The following is a 15,661-nucleotide window of genomic DNA, read 5'->3' as shown; positions in this document are numbered from 1 at the left end:
AAAACAAGCAGGAATCTCGAACCATGCGTCGCCCTATAATGGAGAGAGTGTTGTGAGGATTCTGACGCCACCCATAAAGGTTGTTTTTGATAGCTAGGCGGCCCCTCATCTGCCATACTGCTTGTGTGTGCATGACATGGATTGACAAGTTTTTTTTTTATTATCAAAATACAAAAATGACCCTAAACTAATATGATATTAAAAAAAACTATAATAAAAAGATAAAAAAGTACCCACAAGAGAGTTTATTTGATTTTTTCTTAAGTATTTCCACTATGTATTTTTAAAAATTGAAACTATCAAAATACACTAAGTGAAAGGTATTCTATTTTTTTTATTTTAAAATTAAATTAGTAATTTTATTGTACAATAAAAAAAACCCAATCTCTAATTTGTATAAGATAATTCTAACATAGTAAAAAATAGTTCAAAGGCTTTTAGCTCAAGAATGATTTCATCAGTACTACACCGTTCCAATAAACAGTATTTTGTTGACAGATTCTCATAATAGTTTTTCGTACAATTAATAACTATGGCAAACGTTAAAAAAACTGTGTGCAATCCATTAATGTAAGAGTACTGTATGACTAGAGTTTATAAGTACTGGGGATATTCTTAAAAATATTACTCGTAAATTTGTGTTGAGCAACATTACTCATAAAGTATAATAACAAGAAGCAATACACGTTAACTATTATACGTACATGTGACGTGGATTAAGAAGTAGTTACACATATTATTTCAGACATGAAACTTAAAATACATCTCCATCCTCGGTAGGATACCAGTGATGGATATGATGATTTGCAGGAATACATGCATGCATATTTAACTTGAAAAGAAGCTTTTTGGGCAGTCCCATTCTAACAATCACATGATCTAAACCAGGTCGCTAATAGCACGTGATTTACCATCCAACTCGGAGAGATTGGATCCGATGGATCCTCCACGAATCATGCCGGAGCTCCGGTGGAATCGGCACTTGAAGGAACCGGCATGGGTGGTCGGTGAGCAAAGACAGTTCCCCCGTTCAGTGCTCCGTGGTTTTGTCAAGGCCCTGTGTAACCTTGGCGAAGTGCCAGGATTGTGTAGCGGTGACTTCTTCTTCAGCACTTCCATGTCAATTGCTGATGCCATTATTTCAGGGGTTACTTGCTGTTGCTTCTTAAGGATTTTTGAGGGTTTCTGGTCCCTCACGCTGTTGCTCTTATTACTCATCTTTGATCTTTTCGAAAGCTTTTCTGTCATGCAAGATATGTAGCAGCATTGATGAGGATATTGGAGTTAGTTATATTTGCATGCCAAAATGTAAGATCGATCGATATATACGTCATCAACTCTTACGTTTAAATATTCATGAACCAGTTCTTGATTATTTTGGTAACTAAAGATCAAATTCTTGAGCAATATCCCATTGGAAACTTACAACCAAATTAACTGTAAGTTATGTAATACGAATATACATTTTATGACATTAATGATGTCAATCTCGTCTTAATTCAAGAGGAAAACAAGAAATGGAGAGCACTTAAACTCTTGACTTTGAAAAAAATGCCCAAGTTTTTCGCCATACCTGACAATTCAATAGAGAAAGGAACTTTTCTGGTTTGTCGCCAGCCAACCGGTGACCTGAGAAGGGAGAGAAGGCACAGACGAGAGATATTTGAGCTTTCTGCTTCTGCAATGGGGAGGATAATTAAAAATATCAAAATGGGCAATATGAACATAACCGTTAATATAGTTATTACTGGCTAAAATCTTGGATTTTCAGTTCTTGTTTTGGCGCTGAAAGTACGGGTAAAACATAATAGAAATTATAGCCCACTAATTTGGAGAGGATTGTGCTATTTAAGGAATATGCCAAGTAAATTATTTATATTTAGTAATTTGGTAATGACCCTCATTTCATGCCTATATATATATATATATATATATATATATATATATATATATATATAGAAACAAAAGGGGTAAATTAATTATAGTTTTACCCCTACCCATTCATCAATGTTGTAGTTCAAGATTTTATAATTAATGTCACCTTAATTTATAGTTCTTAAAAACTTTGAATTTTGATCATTATTACTACTAAAAAGCTAACCTTTTCATGTTTCTATTTTCTCTCTTCTTACTTTTCTCTATTTTTTCCTCTTCTTCCCATATATGTTATAATATCTCATAAAAACACTTCAAAAGTCTAAAAGGTAACATTGGAATTTTTTTGAAAACTGAAAAAGAATAACATTAGACTATTAATTACAATAGAGAAAAAAGTGTAACATTGATAAATTTATAGGGTATGTGTGTGTGTGTGTGTATATATATATATTAGTTAGTAGAAAGTATGTGGGATTTTTTTTTGATAATATTATCAAACTTAGTCAAGCTTGCTAGGTAAATGTAGTGACTTGTCAACTTGGCCTGTGAACTGGGTTTGATGTCACATTAAACTAGACAAATGTAGTGACTTGTCAACTTGGCCTGTGAACTGGGTTTGATGTCACAGTAAACTAGACGAGACTCGACACAATATAATTTAGTTGACCTGGCAATTATTTCTTGTTAAAACAAATTAAAACAACCTCTATTTAATGCTTATATATAAACAAAATTGCATGATAACGTATAAACAATGTTAACTCACCCGACCCATAATTTAGATCATGGCCCTGACCAGATTTATTAATCTTGTTTATTGAAATTTAATTTTTATTTAATTAATTGATTATAAAAGAAGATATTTGTAGTAAAAAAAATAAAATTATTGAGGAGAAATGAAGTTCTTCAATCTAAACTTTATTTTCTTATCAATGCATCTCTCTTGATTGTTTGAATGAAATTATTTTTTTTATTATACTATTTTTAAATAAAAAGCCATTATAATTTCAAAAGTGAGTTAAAAAAAAGATAATATCTCAACATTCAATGTGATTTAAAAAAAGAATCAACAAATATTATCAAATGAAGTAAAAAAATAAATTCAAAATTATAAATAAAAATAATTTTATTATCATTGAATATTAATAAGTAATCCTTTATTTCTTATTTTTTTTCATATTAGTACATTGTAATTGAAAAACAATTTAACAATCCTATAAAACCTATAATATCATTTAAGGAACATGGAAAATTTGAACAAGAATTTTAAAACCATGTTAAGTTTTTTTTTTTTACAGTGCATTCTAATAAAAATATTTTTTAAAAAAAAACATAGAAATGAGCTAAGTATATGGGAAAAGATTTGAGGCCTGCTTGTCTTGCCCAAGAGAAAGAAATGCCAACACACATGGGCTTGCAAGGCCACACTTACAAGCTTGATCTTAGATTTTTATCCTCAAGATAAACTCAATCCATCCGAGTTATGAATTTAACATCTAAATTAATATAATATTTCATCGTGATAGTATTTCTAAAAAGAATGTTGTTTTTAAATTTATTTTAAAAATAAATTATATTTTTATTAATCATTCAAATCATTTTAAAACTCATCAAGTTAACCAGATTATTTAGAATTAGAAAATATATTGGCAATGTTTGAATATTCATTTTCATGTTTGAAGAATTTCACGCTAATTATTTAGTATATATAATTAGACCTTTATAAATTAGTATTTTTAGTACGATGGAATTTTATTAATTAATCAAAATATTATTTAAATTTTAAATTTAAATTGAGACCAAATAAAAATATTATTTAATCGAGTTTAATTATTAATTCACATATATATATATATATATATATATATATATATATATATATATATATATATATATGCACACACTCGACGAAATTGCTAAAAAAATGAGCAGATTTCAGTGAGAAACAATGACAAATGGAACAAAACAAGTTGTCATTAATTTTGTGTCTGAAAGGCATCGGTTTCAACCGTTTTGTTTTGTTCTCTTAGACTACATAAGTTTGGTTTTTGGTTCCTCTGCTGGTCTCTTGCATGTTGAATTTGAAGAAAGCATCTTTGCCACCAGGCACTGTTTCTCTCTTTCCACTGCAAGCTCACCAAATTTTCTTACACGTTGAGAAGTGTCTTCATCTTCTGTTTCCATACGTTGCATGTTAATTTCCTCTCTCTATATTTCAGTGGGTACTCAAAAGACTAGTTCCACAGTGCAGATGCTGCTTTTTGGAGTTTCAGCTCTGGTCTGAAACCCCTTCGATAGGGTTGCAGCACTCGGATCTACAGCACATAATTAAGGTACCCTCCTTCTCTCTTAATCTGATATCTAAAAAACATTATATTTCAGCTTATTTGGTATAATAGCTGCCATAATTGCCTTTTATATGCATCATTGTTAGAGATTCTTATTAAACATGTTGAAGGCTTTGATCTACTTTCCTGGATTTGTATTTTCTACCATGGAAAAAGAGCTTAGTAGCATTAAAAGTGAGTTTCCATGCAATCTTTCTAGTAATTATTTTTGCCTTGCTCTTGTTATTCCAGGAACAAAGCCGGAGCTTAACCTGAAAACCTTTCTATATCATCTTCATGTTTACACACACCATGTTACCTCCATCTCAAGAAGATGAATTAAAGGCTTCTCATTTTACTGCTTTATCTTTAAGCACAGATATCCAGGTTTCCCAGCAAATCCATATTCCATCTCAGGTTGCTAAGAAGGTGCAGAGCACAAGCCTTCCATACACAAGAAACAGTGCAAGTCCAATGAAGGTTAAGAGGAAAAGATGCCTCGATGGAGCAGCATTGACTATAGGAACCGGGTCTAGTTCAAACCTGCTCAAAATGAAAGGAGTTGATCATCCAACCGAACAGGTGAGCTGTGCTAGCTTAGGTGGTGATTATAGTCGGAAACAGCCACCTCCAATTGCTGCTGTGTCTGGTTTGGTCAATACAAGTGAAGCGAGAGTTGTTGATGAGGCAAGCCCTTACCATCAATTTGTACGAGGAGTTAGAAGTGGAAATGCAAACAAAAAGAATGATGACAGAAGAGCTGGTACGGATAGTACCAGTTATGTGAATGCTCTCAACAGGGCGTGCCTCTATCAGCAATCTGCAAGTGGGATTAGCTGTGAAAATGATAGCAAAAAGAATGCTCATCCCAGAGCTAGAAGAACTTGTGGAAAGACATCAATTTCTGATAAAATCCAGCACAGGATGATAAAAAATCGAGAATCAGCTGCCAGGTCTAGAGCAAGGAAACAAGTAATTAAGTTATCCCAGACTGGTCTTTTAAGCAATTTGTTACATATATAACTTGGCTTTGTTTGCTCTTCGTTATTGTTTTCATATTTACCACCCCTGTTTTCAGGCTTTGGAAGCCCAACAGCAAGTGGAAAATACAGAGCTTAAGAAGGAGAATGACCTCCTGAAAAGGGCTGTGAGGGTAATTAAGTTGCATTTTGATTATTCTTTTTTCTTTTCAAAGCATTCTGTTAGGCCTTCCATGTTTAAGGTTTCTAAGCATTATGATACCTAAATGTTTTGCAGTTTCTCTTGGCTATATTAAGGACAAAACGCATGAAGCTGCCAGCACTTTCAAGGAGTTTCTCAGCACCCTTATAAATGAAACCCAGAAAAGTAGCTGCCATGAATTGTCTGGAATATGAAAATAAGAACACATTCACTATTGCTGTAAGTGGCAAGAGTCAAGGGTTTAGTCTTCAGGCTATATATCCAGTTCAATTTCAACCTCTTTTAATGTTTTCTCAGCATGTGATTTGGTAATGTAGTCAGCATGAACTGCGTCTTTTTTTATTCATTTAGAATATGATTGTAAACTATGTCCTCTCGACGATCACTCGCATCATTCTATCGCCTTTCTAAGCAATGAGGCACAAAAACTGGGATTTCCACGATGATTTGTGCTGGGTATGCTTGGTCAAAACCAGATGGTATGATAGCTTAAACAAGAACCAGAAATTGAAGGAATAATTAGCTGATTACTTTACTTAATAATCTAAACGATGAATGCAACAAGTAACCTGGTTATTGTACCAAGACAATCATACGAAGATATTTCACTCTTTCTTGTACTTTTCATCTAAAACAAGCCTCAATCAGCATATCTCTAATCCCAAGGGAATGCCATGTTTGGGGATTTTACGATTACATTACAATAACAAAATACACTAAAAGTCTAAAAGGGTTAGCTAATCACTATAATAATTCACATTGCCATTAATTTTTTTCTAATTTATCCTTATTTTTTTTCATTATAGCAAATTTCTAAAAACTTATTAAGAAAATAAACAATTAAACAAAAAAGGATAAATATATAAAATAAGAAGAAATTTATAGGTCAAATTCGATATAAAAAGTAACTTTTGGTTTATCTATTTTCCCTTTTCTTCCTCTGCAATCCAAATAGTTTTTACAATTTAGTTTCGGTTCATTTTTTTTTTTAATTTTCCAGTCCTAGAGTTTGAGAGGAGAGATAAAAATCATTGAATTACAATGATAGAGAGAGAAAATTATTTCACCACAATCCGATGATAAAAATAGCCAATTTTGATGTCAATGGGTTCCATTTGATGATAAAAGCTTGATGATGTTGTTTTTTTTTCTTCTATAAACATGTTTTGAAAATGTAGATCGAGTTTCATTTAGATTTGTTTTTTATTCGGTTGATTTTTGTTTTTTAGTGTTTTTTGTCGTTTTAAGAATGATAATTGGTTTATGAAGGTTTTTATGGTATTTATTAGATGTTTTGAGATAAAAATTGGTTGAGATTATATTTTAGGACAAAACCCCATCTTTTGGATTTTCCATCCACCATAATGGTGGCTGGTTTATAGACAGCAGCCGTAACAAACATAATAATTTTTTCTAAAAAAGTCATTCACCCCATAATAAAAGAGAAAAATAAAAAAGCCCATGCATGCAATCTAGGCTAGCATGCCCACACATTTAGCCTTGTTCTTAAAGGCTCAAGCACATTGGCCCACTTATACTTGCGCGCATGATTGTTTTTTTAACTTTAAATTTTTATTATTTTTTTTTAATTTTATTTTTTTTATTTTTGTTAATTTTAAATGAGTCTTCGCGATTTATTTTGATTTATTTTATATGAGGTTATCACAATTTCAAACAAACATCTTGGCATTTGGTTGATGCTCAATTTTATAAAGATTTATTTTTGTTTTTATATAATTAAATGAAAAATAGTTTTAAAAAATAAAGTAATTAAACTCGATCACGGGTTTGATAGGTTAAGCTGTGAAATTAGATCGATTCAATATATCACCATCTCTATATTTAAGAATATTATCTTAAATTTTAAGAAAAAATTACCCCTAATATTTTATAGTTTAGCATTTATCAAGTTTAAAAAAATTACTATTTGTATTCTAAATTTTAGTATACATTTAATAGTTCACATCCGACACCTAACACGTCCAAAAAAATAATCAACAAAAATTCTTTAATTATTTACAAATTTATTGTTATTATTTTATAAAATAACAAAAAAAATTTTGTCATTGAATATAAAAATTAAATATTATAAATTTATCATTAAATTAACAAATCCCTAGATTTTTTTTTTTGCTATAAATTTACCTTCCAAGTTTCACCCCCATTCTTCCCTTAAACACGAAACCTAGGCCCTGTTTGTTTGCTGGAAAGTAGTTTCCTTTTGGAAAGTAAATTTCGGGAAAGTGAATTCCGGGAAAGTATTTTCCGATGTTTGGTAGTGTAATGGAAAATAAGTTGGAAAACACTTTTCAGTGTTTGGTTATGTCATGGAAAATGAGCTGGAAAATAACTTATTAATGTTTTATTTTTTTCAAGTTTATTAAAATAATGAGGAACAAATCTTACAAATTAAAAAGTTGAATGAGAATGAAATTGAAAAAAAATATAATTTCATAAATTATCTCAAATAAAATAAATAATAATCAAAATAATAGAGATCAAATCTAAAAAATAAAAAAAATGAAAGGTGAATAAATTAAAATAATAATAATTAACATTTCATAAATTATTTCAAATAAAATAAGTAACAATAAAAAAAAATGAGGACCAAATTTGATAGATAAAAAATTTCAATAAAAAAATAATAAGAAAAAAGCAAATAGCAATTATAAAAATAAGGACCAAAATTAATATAAAAATTAAATTTTAAGAGATGGAATTGAAAAATAAATATTCAAAATAAATTATATATAGCAATAAAAAATTTGAGGATCAAATTTGATATAATCAGCAAATAATGACATTTCTAAATTTTTCACAACTTCCGGAAAGTGTTTTCCGTCCAAATTTTCCATGAAAACACTTTCCTGAAAACCAAGCCAAATTTTTCTTTGACTGGTAAGTGTTTTTCGTTGACCAACTTTTCTAATGACAAACAAACATAGGAAAGTTTGGAAAGTGATTTCCCAGAAACTACTTTCCAGAAAACAAACACAGCCAAAAAGAAAAACATTTTTCTGAAAACCAAACCAAATTTTTCTTTGACTGGAAAGTGTTTTCCGTTGACCGGAAAGTATTTTCTGTTGACCAACTTTTCTAATAATAAACAAACACAGAAAAGTTTAGAAAATGATTTTTTAAAAAGTAAATTCCGGGAAACAAACATGGCCCTAGTGTGACATTTCATTCCCTTCCCTTCCCTCCAAACCAGCACCTCCAGATCCAGCAATGTAGATAACGATGATCAAAATAATATATGTGAGACGAGCAGTAAAGATAATCAAATGTCAGACATAAAAGAAATTCCTCTTTCTTTCTCTCTCTCTCTAATGCAAACCCTAAAAACAACTCCACCACCACCAAAATGGCAGCCACAGCCATTGGATCTTCTAGAAGTACCTAAAGCGGACCATCTCTCCGCTCAGTCTCTCCATCTAGCAGATTTCATAAAACAAGCCTCAATCAGCATATCCCTAATCCCAAGGGAACGCCATGTTTGGGGATTTTACGATTACATTACAATAACAAAATATACTAAGAGGGATAGCTAAAATCACTATAATAATTCACATTGTCATTAATTTTTTTTCTAATTTCATTTTTATTTTTTTTTCATTATAGCTTTCTATCCCGAATTAATGGCAAATTTCTAAAAACTTATTAAAAAAATAAACAATTAAACAAAAGAGTATCAAGGTATAAAATAAGAAGAAATCTATTGATCAAATTCGCTATAAAAATTACTTTTTGGTCAATCTATTTTACCTTTTCTTCATTAGCAATCCCAATAATTTTTGCAATTTTAGTTTTGGTTTAATTTTTTTTTCCAGTTCTAGAGTTCGAGAGGAAAGTTAAAAAATCATTGAATTATAATAACAGAGAGAGAAAATTATTTCACCACAATCCAACGATAAAAATAGTTAATTTTAATGTTAATGAGTTCCATTCGACAATAAAAATTTGATGATGAATTTTTTTTTTCTTATATACATGTTTTGAAAATGTAGATAGAGTTTTATTTAGATTTTTTTTATTTGGTTGATTTTTGTTTCTTAGTGTTTTTGGGCATTTTGAGATTGATAAGTGGTTTATAAAGATTTTTATGGTATTTATTAGATATTTTGAGGTAAAAATTAGCTCTTCTGGATTATTTACCCACCATAATGTTTCGTGGACCATAACAAATGACACATATTTTTTTTTTATATGACACAGTTTTTTTTATATTAAAAAAAAAGTCACTCACCCCTTCATAAAAGAGAAAAATAAAAAAGCCAAAGCAAGCAATCTAGGCTAGCATGCCCGCACATTTAGCCTTGTTCTTAAAGGCTCCTGCACATTAGATCATCCATGCTTGCCCGCATGAGGTTTTTTTTTCAACTTTAGATTTTTATTTTTATTAATTTTAAATTAATTTTCATTATTAATTTTGATTTATTTTATATAAGTTATCGCAATCTAAAATAAATATTTTAATATTTGACCGATGTTCAATTTTACAAAAATCTATTTTTTATATAATTAAATAAAAAATAATTTTAAAAAATAAAATAATTAAACTCGAATGAGTTCATGACCTGAACCACGAGTTTGGTAGGTTAAGTTGTGAAATTAGATCAATTCAATATATCGTTATCTCTATATTTTAAAAAATATTATCTTAATTGTTTTTTTAAAAAAACTATCTATAATATTTTATAATTTGGTTGAAATTCTACTTATTTATCAAGTTTTAAAAATTTACAATTTATATTCTAAATTTTAGTAAACATTTAATAGTTCACATCCGATACCTAACACTTCCACAAAAAAAATTCTTTAATTATTTACAAATTTATCGTCATTTTTTATAAAATAACAAAAAAGTGTTTTTGTCATTGAATAAAAAAATTAAATATTATAAAATTATCATTAAATTAAAAAAACCCTAATTACCTTCCACCCCCGTTCTTCCCTTGAACACGAAACCTAGGTGTCACATTCCATTCCCTTCCCTTCCCTCCAAACTAGCACCTCCAAATCCAGCAATGTGGATAACGATGATCAAAATAATATATGTGAGACGAGCAGTAAAGATAATCAAATGTAAGACATAAAAGAAATTCCTCTCCCTCTCTCTCTAATGCAAACCCTAAAAACAACTCCACCACCACCAAAATGGCAGCCACAGCCATTGGATCTTCTAGAAGTACCTAAAGCGGACCATCTCTCCGGTCAGTCTCTCCATCTAGCAGATTTCATCAACACCTCTCTAGATCTTCGACGTCTTACACTCCCCCACCGCCTTTGCTTCCTCAAGTTCTAGTTTCATCTCTCGCTCATCAACTTTCTTCACACCAAGTTTGACGGGAAAATTGAACAGGAAAAGAAGAATGATGTGATTCAAAAGAAGCAAATTCGAAAGAGAAGCCCCGTGACAAGAATTCTCAAATGCTAAATTATCGGAATCATTCAGCCTACAGTGGATGTAGTGGAATGGCTAAAGAGAAGTTTAGTTGGTGTGATTTTAGAAAATAACAAGTATGGGTGTTTTGGAGTCTAATTTCATATACAGTGGGTTAGATTCCTTTGAGTTCTGATTTATGTTGGATATGTTTTTTCAGGAGATTCACCACTGGGTTCCATCAGATGCTCCTGCGTATCGATTTTGTTGGGTGGTTTGGCAGTTCGCCTTCATTATCTAATTATTCTTCAAACAACAATCGATTGAATGTGCGCAGATCTTCCATGACCAATTCGCTAATGAGAATTGAGGGGATTCATAATAATTGAGGGAAAGGGTGCAAGCAAGTTAGATCTATTGACATAAAATAAGTAATAATATTGTTCTAAGAAATGGGCAGGAGGAGCTGCATTTGCCACCGTACTTTCCCCGAGAGAGGGATTAAAGAATGATAAACACTGTATGATAACATGTTGTTTGATTCATTCACAATCTTCATACTGATAACCATGTTGTTTATTGCAAGGACCTGATGGTTTGGACAACCATGGGAAGGAGATGAACTGTGATCATTTTTCTTTATTCGATTACTGGCTACATTCAAAAAGACTGCACAAATTGAAAATGATATAAGCCCAGAATATTAATTTGAATACATGGATTATTTATGTTCATTTACATGTATACCAGTATCTATTGCAATCACAAGAAAAAAAAATCGTGTACAGATTTTGGGGTATATCCTTGAGTAAAGGACTTCCCTATCCTTGGGAATCAAGTTCTACTACCATCCTTCTGCCATGTACAGCTCAAAGACAGAATTCTATACTTATGGTTACTGGGGAGCTCCTTTATACAAGCCAAAAACTTACTCAAGTAACCAGACCAGTACATATAATTTTTTATCGCACACTGTGAAGAAAGCTTAAAACAGAAAAGAAAGCCTAATAAAAACTTCAGCTCTCTTTTGCTGTCTTGCCCTCTATCTCTCCAATCCTTGTTTACAGAGAGGGCAGCAGGATATAATTCGAAGCCATTGATCTACACACTTGAGGTGGAACATATGGGAACATGGCAATTTCCTAACTTCTTCTTTGTCTTTATACTTGGCTAGGCAGATACAACATTCCTGTCAATACCATCACACAAACGTAAGTAAAAAAACATGCTCTGACTGTATGCCAATAAGGTAGCCTAGCCATCTGTATCTGTAAACTAGGACTTACCAGATCTTCACTTGCAATGGTTGAATTGCAATCAGCATTATTGCGAAACTCCGAGTTAGTGTCAGCTGCTTTGTACCTCCAACTTGGTAGACTGGAGATTTGATCGTCGGATGCCCCTCTCTCGGCAGACCCCATGTTCATGTTGTAACCAAGGACAGTGCTAATGAGTGGCACACAACAACATAAGAGTAGAAACAAGAGAAATGGGAAGGAGTAACTGAGAGCATTCCAGGCAAGTAGAGAGATGCATAGCACATGGAGTTTTGGAGCACGGTGGTAGGATCCAAAGCGAGAATCAAAGACCCAAACATTACCCATCACAAACCATATTGCAAAGAAGAGCTCGAGTGAAGTCCGGCACTTGTGCATCAAAATTGAGCACCTGCATACACTGTAAATCAATCAGTAGGCGTACAAATAAGTCCAACGAATATTATTATCTTTCTATTATATATTTATAAATGGCTGTATTAGCCATGAAAAACTTTTCATGGCTGTATTGTTTCAAAGTATCTGGGAATTCTAGATCATGCAATGATTCCTAAACTATCTTGAAGATCACATCATTCTTCTTCTCTCTTTTTTCCCGAAAATTTCTCATTTAGCCAAACTGTAGATTGGCCAAAGATATCCTGCCTCGGTGGTAAAACGGATGCCTGAGTGGGGTAGGCATCAACAGTTTCTTCTCTCGATGCTGATAAGAAAGAAGAAGAGTACTCTCTTCCACCTGCAAATTCAGTTTTGCTAGTAGAGTAGTGGTCGAAGAACCATAAAAAAAAATGCTGATTCAACCTTGGTGACATTAAGCTGTTCAATTTAAAGGCAAAATCTTAAACATAAGGATTTGCAATGGCCAATAATTCTTATCCCAAGGCATCAAAGTCACACATAAACTACAGTTTTTTGGTCGTGGTAACTAAAATAAGCAAAATAAAACTTATGATCTCTCCGACAGCTAAGTTTCAAGAGATTAAAAAGCACCACCCAATACCATGTAGGAAATTAAGATTTACAGCCATAGGGGAATTCTAAACACTATAATGATTCTGAAGCTAGTTGCTAAATTATACAGAGAACAAGCATCCTTTTTCCTGTTCTTCAAGCTTCTAGAAATCTATTCCTTCTCAACCAAATTTCATTTTAAAGCATGCTGCTAATCACATCATATTATGTAATAACGCTTGAACATATATATTTTCAGCATAGATGTAGTAACACTACAGGATGAATAGCTTTTAACAGAAATACCTGGATTCCTCACTGCCCCTCTGTTGTTCCAAATCAGGTAGGCCAAAACCATCGGCTTGAGTCGTGTTAATTTGCCGGTATCGCCCATAGAGCAGCAGCAGACTAAGGACACAACCAATATTATAGCCAATAATCCATATTCTCACAGGCCAAACTGGCTTCTCTGCCTTGGAAATAGCCAGGGTGAACATCGTAATACTTATTTGAATGACCAAAGCTACAAACTCCAGCATCATCCAAGGGCTGGAGTTGAAAGGATTAGACCCAAGATTAGACCTTGAGCCATTCTGGTAGTGGAATACTCTTCTCAAGAAGGTGAACCATCTTGCTCTAGATATTCTCATCGCTGTTCTTACCAATAATGACGAAGTGGGAGTGCGAGCAGACCTGTTTCTGAGAGACACAGTTCCATGCTCTTCTCCTGCTGGAGATGCTACAGGACTTGAACCACAGAATGAATTCATTGGAAAGGGGTACCGCGTATTCATTGAGGATGTTTTAGGAAGAAATCTTCTGATACAAGCTTGTGGTTTGCTCGAATAACGAGATAAGACTGGCTTGTCAATAAGACTTAGTTGAAAAGAAACGACATGATCTTGTACAATTGATGATATGGGGTTAACTAGAATTTGAATATTACCAGCAAGAATTCCATGTATGGTACTAACATGGAAATCACAAATATTCCAGCACTGGAAATCACCAGCAGGCAGGGTTTGGCCAAAGACTTGTATTTTGTTGGCTCCAGAGTAGACAGCACCGTGCTTTGAAACCCAGCTCAAACAAACAACTTGGTTGGCACCAGCTTCAGAATCTCTCAAAACCGAAGTGGTATTTATTTAAGAATGGACTGGTAATCAGCAGGCACCAAACACAGATAAATGAAGTGTATAAGGAAAGATAGAGCAAGGAGAAATGGAGAGATGGTTGTGGAGTGTGAATATGACAGGAAGGTGAAGGTGGGGTTTCAGATGGTGACCAAGAATCAACTGCAAAGGCCAAAACCACCCTAACTTCCATCTGGTTTTTGTTTATTCAGCAAGCAAAGTTATAGCTGAAACAGATCTTCAACTACAAATATTTCCCTTTCATTTCTCTCCAGCACAAAATAATTAAGTAATTTTTTTAAAATTTTAATTTCTCTTTGCTCAGTTAATGTCTCTTTTTTTTGTCTTAATTAATTGAGTATATACACACACACATAAGAGATTAATATTATTTTAAAAGGGTGTGTGGATTGCATCATAATGTTATTTATTTAAAATTTGAAGAAAAAAAATTGTTTTTTAAGATTTTTTAATGTGATAAATATTTAAAAAATAAAAAAATATATTATTTTAAAATATATTTTAAAAAATAACCACTGACAATGTTAAATAGATTACTTGCTCTTTTTTTTTTTTGGGAACCCCATTTTTCTTGCTCTCTGAATGTACTTGATCTTCCGTTGGGTGCTGTTTTTTTATTTTTCTTTTTCATTTCATGGTAAATATATTAATTAGTCTTTAATCACACATAAAAAACACCTTAATTATTTAAAAATGATGGGAAGCTTCTTCAAACGATCTAAAGAGTCCATATAAGAGAGGTGTAAATGATCATTTGATTGTCATTAATGGATGTGAATATTGGGAATTATTATTTTGCTAAAACACAGTTCATCACGCAATGGGGCTTAAATCCCTTCTAAAACCAGATTAATAAGATAAACACCATTGTCATTGACAGAGCAGATCATCCTTCTTTCTGAATTTTTTTTTTCAAATTTATAAACTCTTAATTAGGACCTTAAAATGCTTATATGGATACAGAAGCTTATATTTGCTATATCCCTGCAACGGTTAGAATACAAGTTCGATCTCTAGAAAGTATATTTATTGAAAGGAGCAGCTATGAATCCCGAACGAAACTAGTCTTATCATTTAAAAAGATATGAGAATATTCGGGTAAAAAAAAAAAAAAAGGCTTACATGTGGTTCATCACAGATTAATAAAGCCCGTTCAAGTGCTATATATAAGATTAAGCATCATTGTAAAGTAATTAATGATGATATCTTTTCCTATAATCATACTTAATTTGGCCATCTGAATTCTTAACGGATTGCTAATCTTTTTCGTTTGCTCAAGCATCGTTTGATTACGCTAATGGATCCCCTTTACATAAGCAATGTAAATTGTACAAATTAATCTCATAAAGTAGTTTCATCGTATCTTCAGGCAGCTTTCTCCTTCCATTCTTTATATAAACAACTAACATAAGTAATGATATTTAATTCTCAATCGAACCTCTAAAGTTGTAAAAATCTCTATGAAGCACTCAAACCTCGATTATATTAAATCTTGCAAGGGATTCTCAC

The 15,661-nt window shown here is 32.0% G+C and overlaps 2 protein-coding genes and 1 long non-coding RNA gene across 4 annotated transcripts; 1 reads left to right on the top strand and 2 right to left on the bottom strand.

The window, feature by feature from the left end:
• Positions 1-712: 712 nt before the first annotated feature.
• On the bottom strand, positions 713-1,742 carry LOC7485131 (uncharacterized). Its single transcript, XM_002298849.4, has 2 exons — positions 1,574-1,742; positions 713-1,241 (listed from the first exon to the last, which is right to left on the bottom strand). Exons 1-2 carry the CDS (start codon positions 1,725-1,727, stop codon positions 880-882), a joined length of 516 nt encoding a protein of 171 aa, XP_002298885.3. The 5' UTR covers positions 1,728-1,742; the 3' UTR covers positions 713-879.
• An 8,604-nt stretch (positions 1,743-10,346) lies between these two features.
• Positions 10,347-11,089, top strand: LOC112326283 (uncharacterized). The gene is made up of 2 exons (XR_002979916.2): positions 10,347-10,907; positions 10,991-11,089. It is a non-coding gene; the product is annotated as an uncharacterized LOC112326283 (long non-coding RNA).
• Positions 11,090-11,462: 373 nt separating this feature from the next.
• LOC7485130 (E3 ubiquitin-protein ligase At4g11680) lies at positions 11,463-14,338 on the bottom strand. 2 transcript variants are annotated; one of them, XM_024593779.2, is made up of 3 exons: positions 13,305-14,338; positions 12,057-12,438; positions 11,463-11,959 (listed from the first exon to the last, which is right to left on the bottom strand). In XM_024593779.2, exons 1-3 carry the CDS (start codon positions 13,790-13,792, stop codon positions 11,813-11,815), a joined length of 1,017 nt encoding a protein of 338 aa, XP_024449547.1. In that variant the 5' UTR covers positions 13,793-14,338; the 3' UTR covers positions 11,463-11,812. The 2 variants fall into 2 exon arrangements, with proteins under 2 accessions (XP_024449547.1, XP_002298883.1); XM_002298847.4 differs by having other exon boundaries at positions 12,057-12,447; positions 13,305-14,337.
• Between the last annotated feature and the right edge of the window lie 1,323 nt (positions 14,339-15,661).

This window comes from Populus trichocarpa, chromosome 1 (assembly GCF_000002775.5).
Source record: "Populus trichocarpa isolate Nisqually-1 chromosome 1, P.trichocarpa_v4.1, whole genome shotgun sequence".
In the NCBI taxonomy this organism is placed as follows: Eukaryota; Viridiplantae; Streptophyta; class Magnoliopsida; order Malpighiales; family Salicaceae; genus Populus; species Populus trichocarpa.
This window is presented reverse-complemented; position numbering and strand designations above follow the sequence as displayed.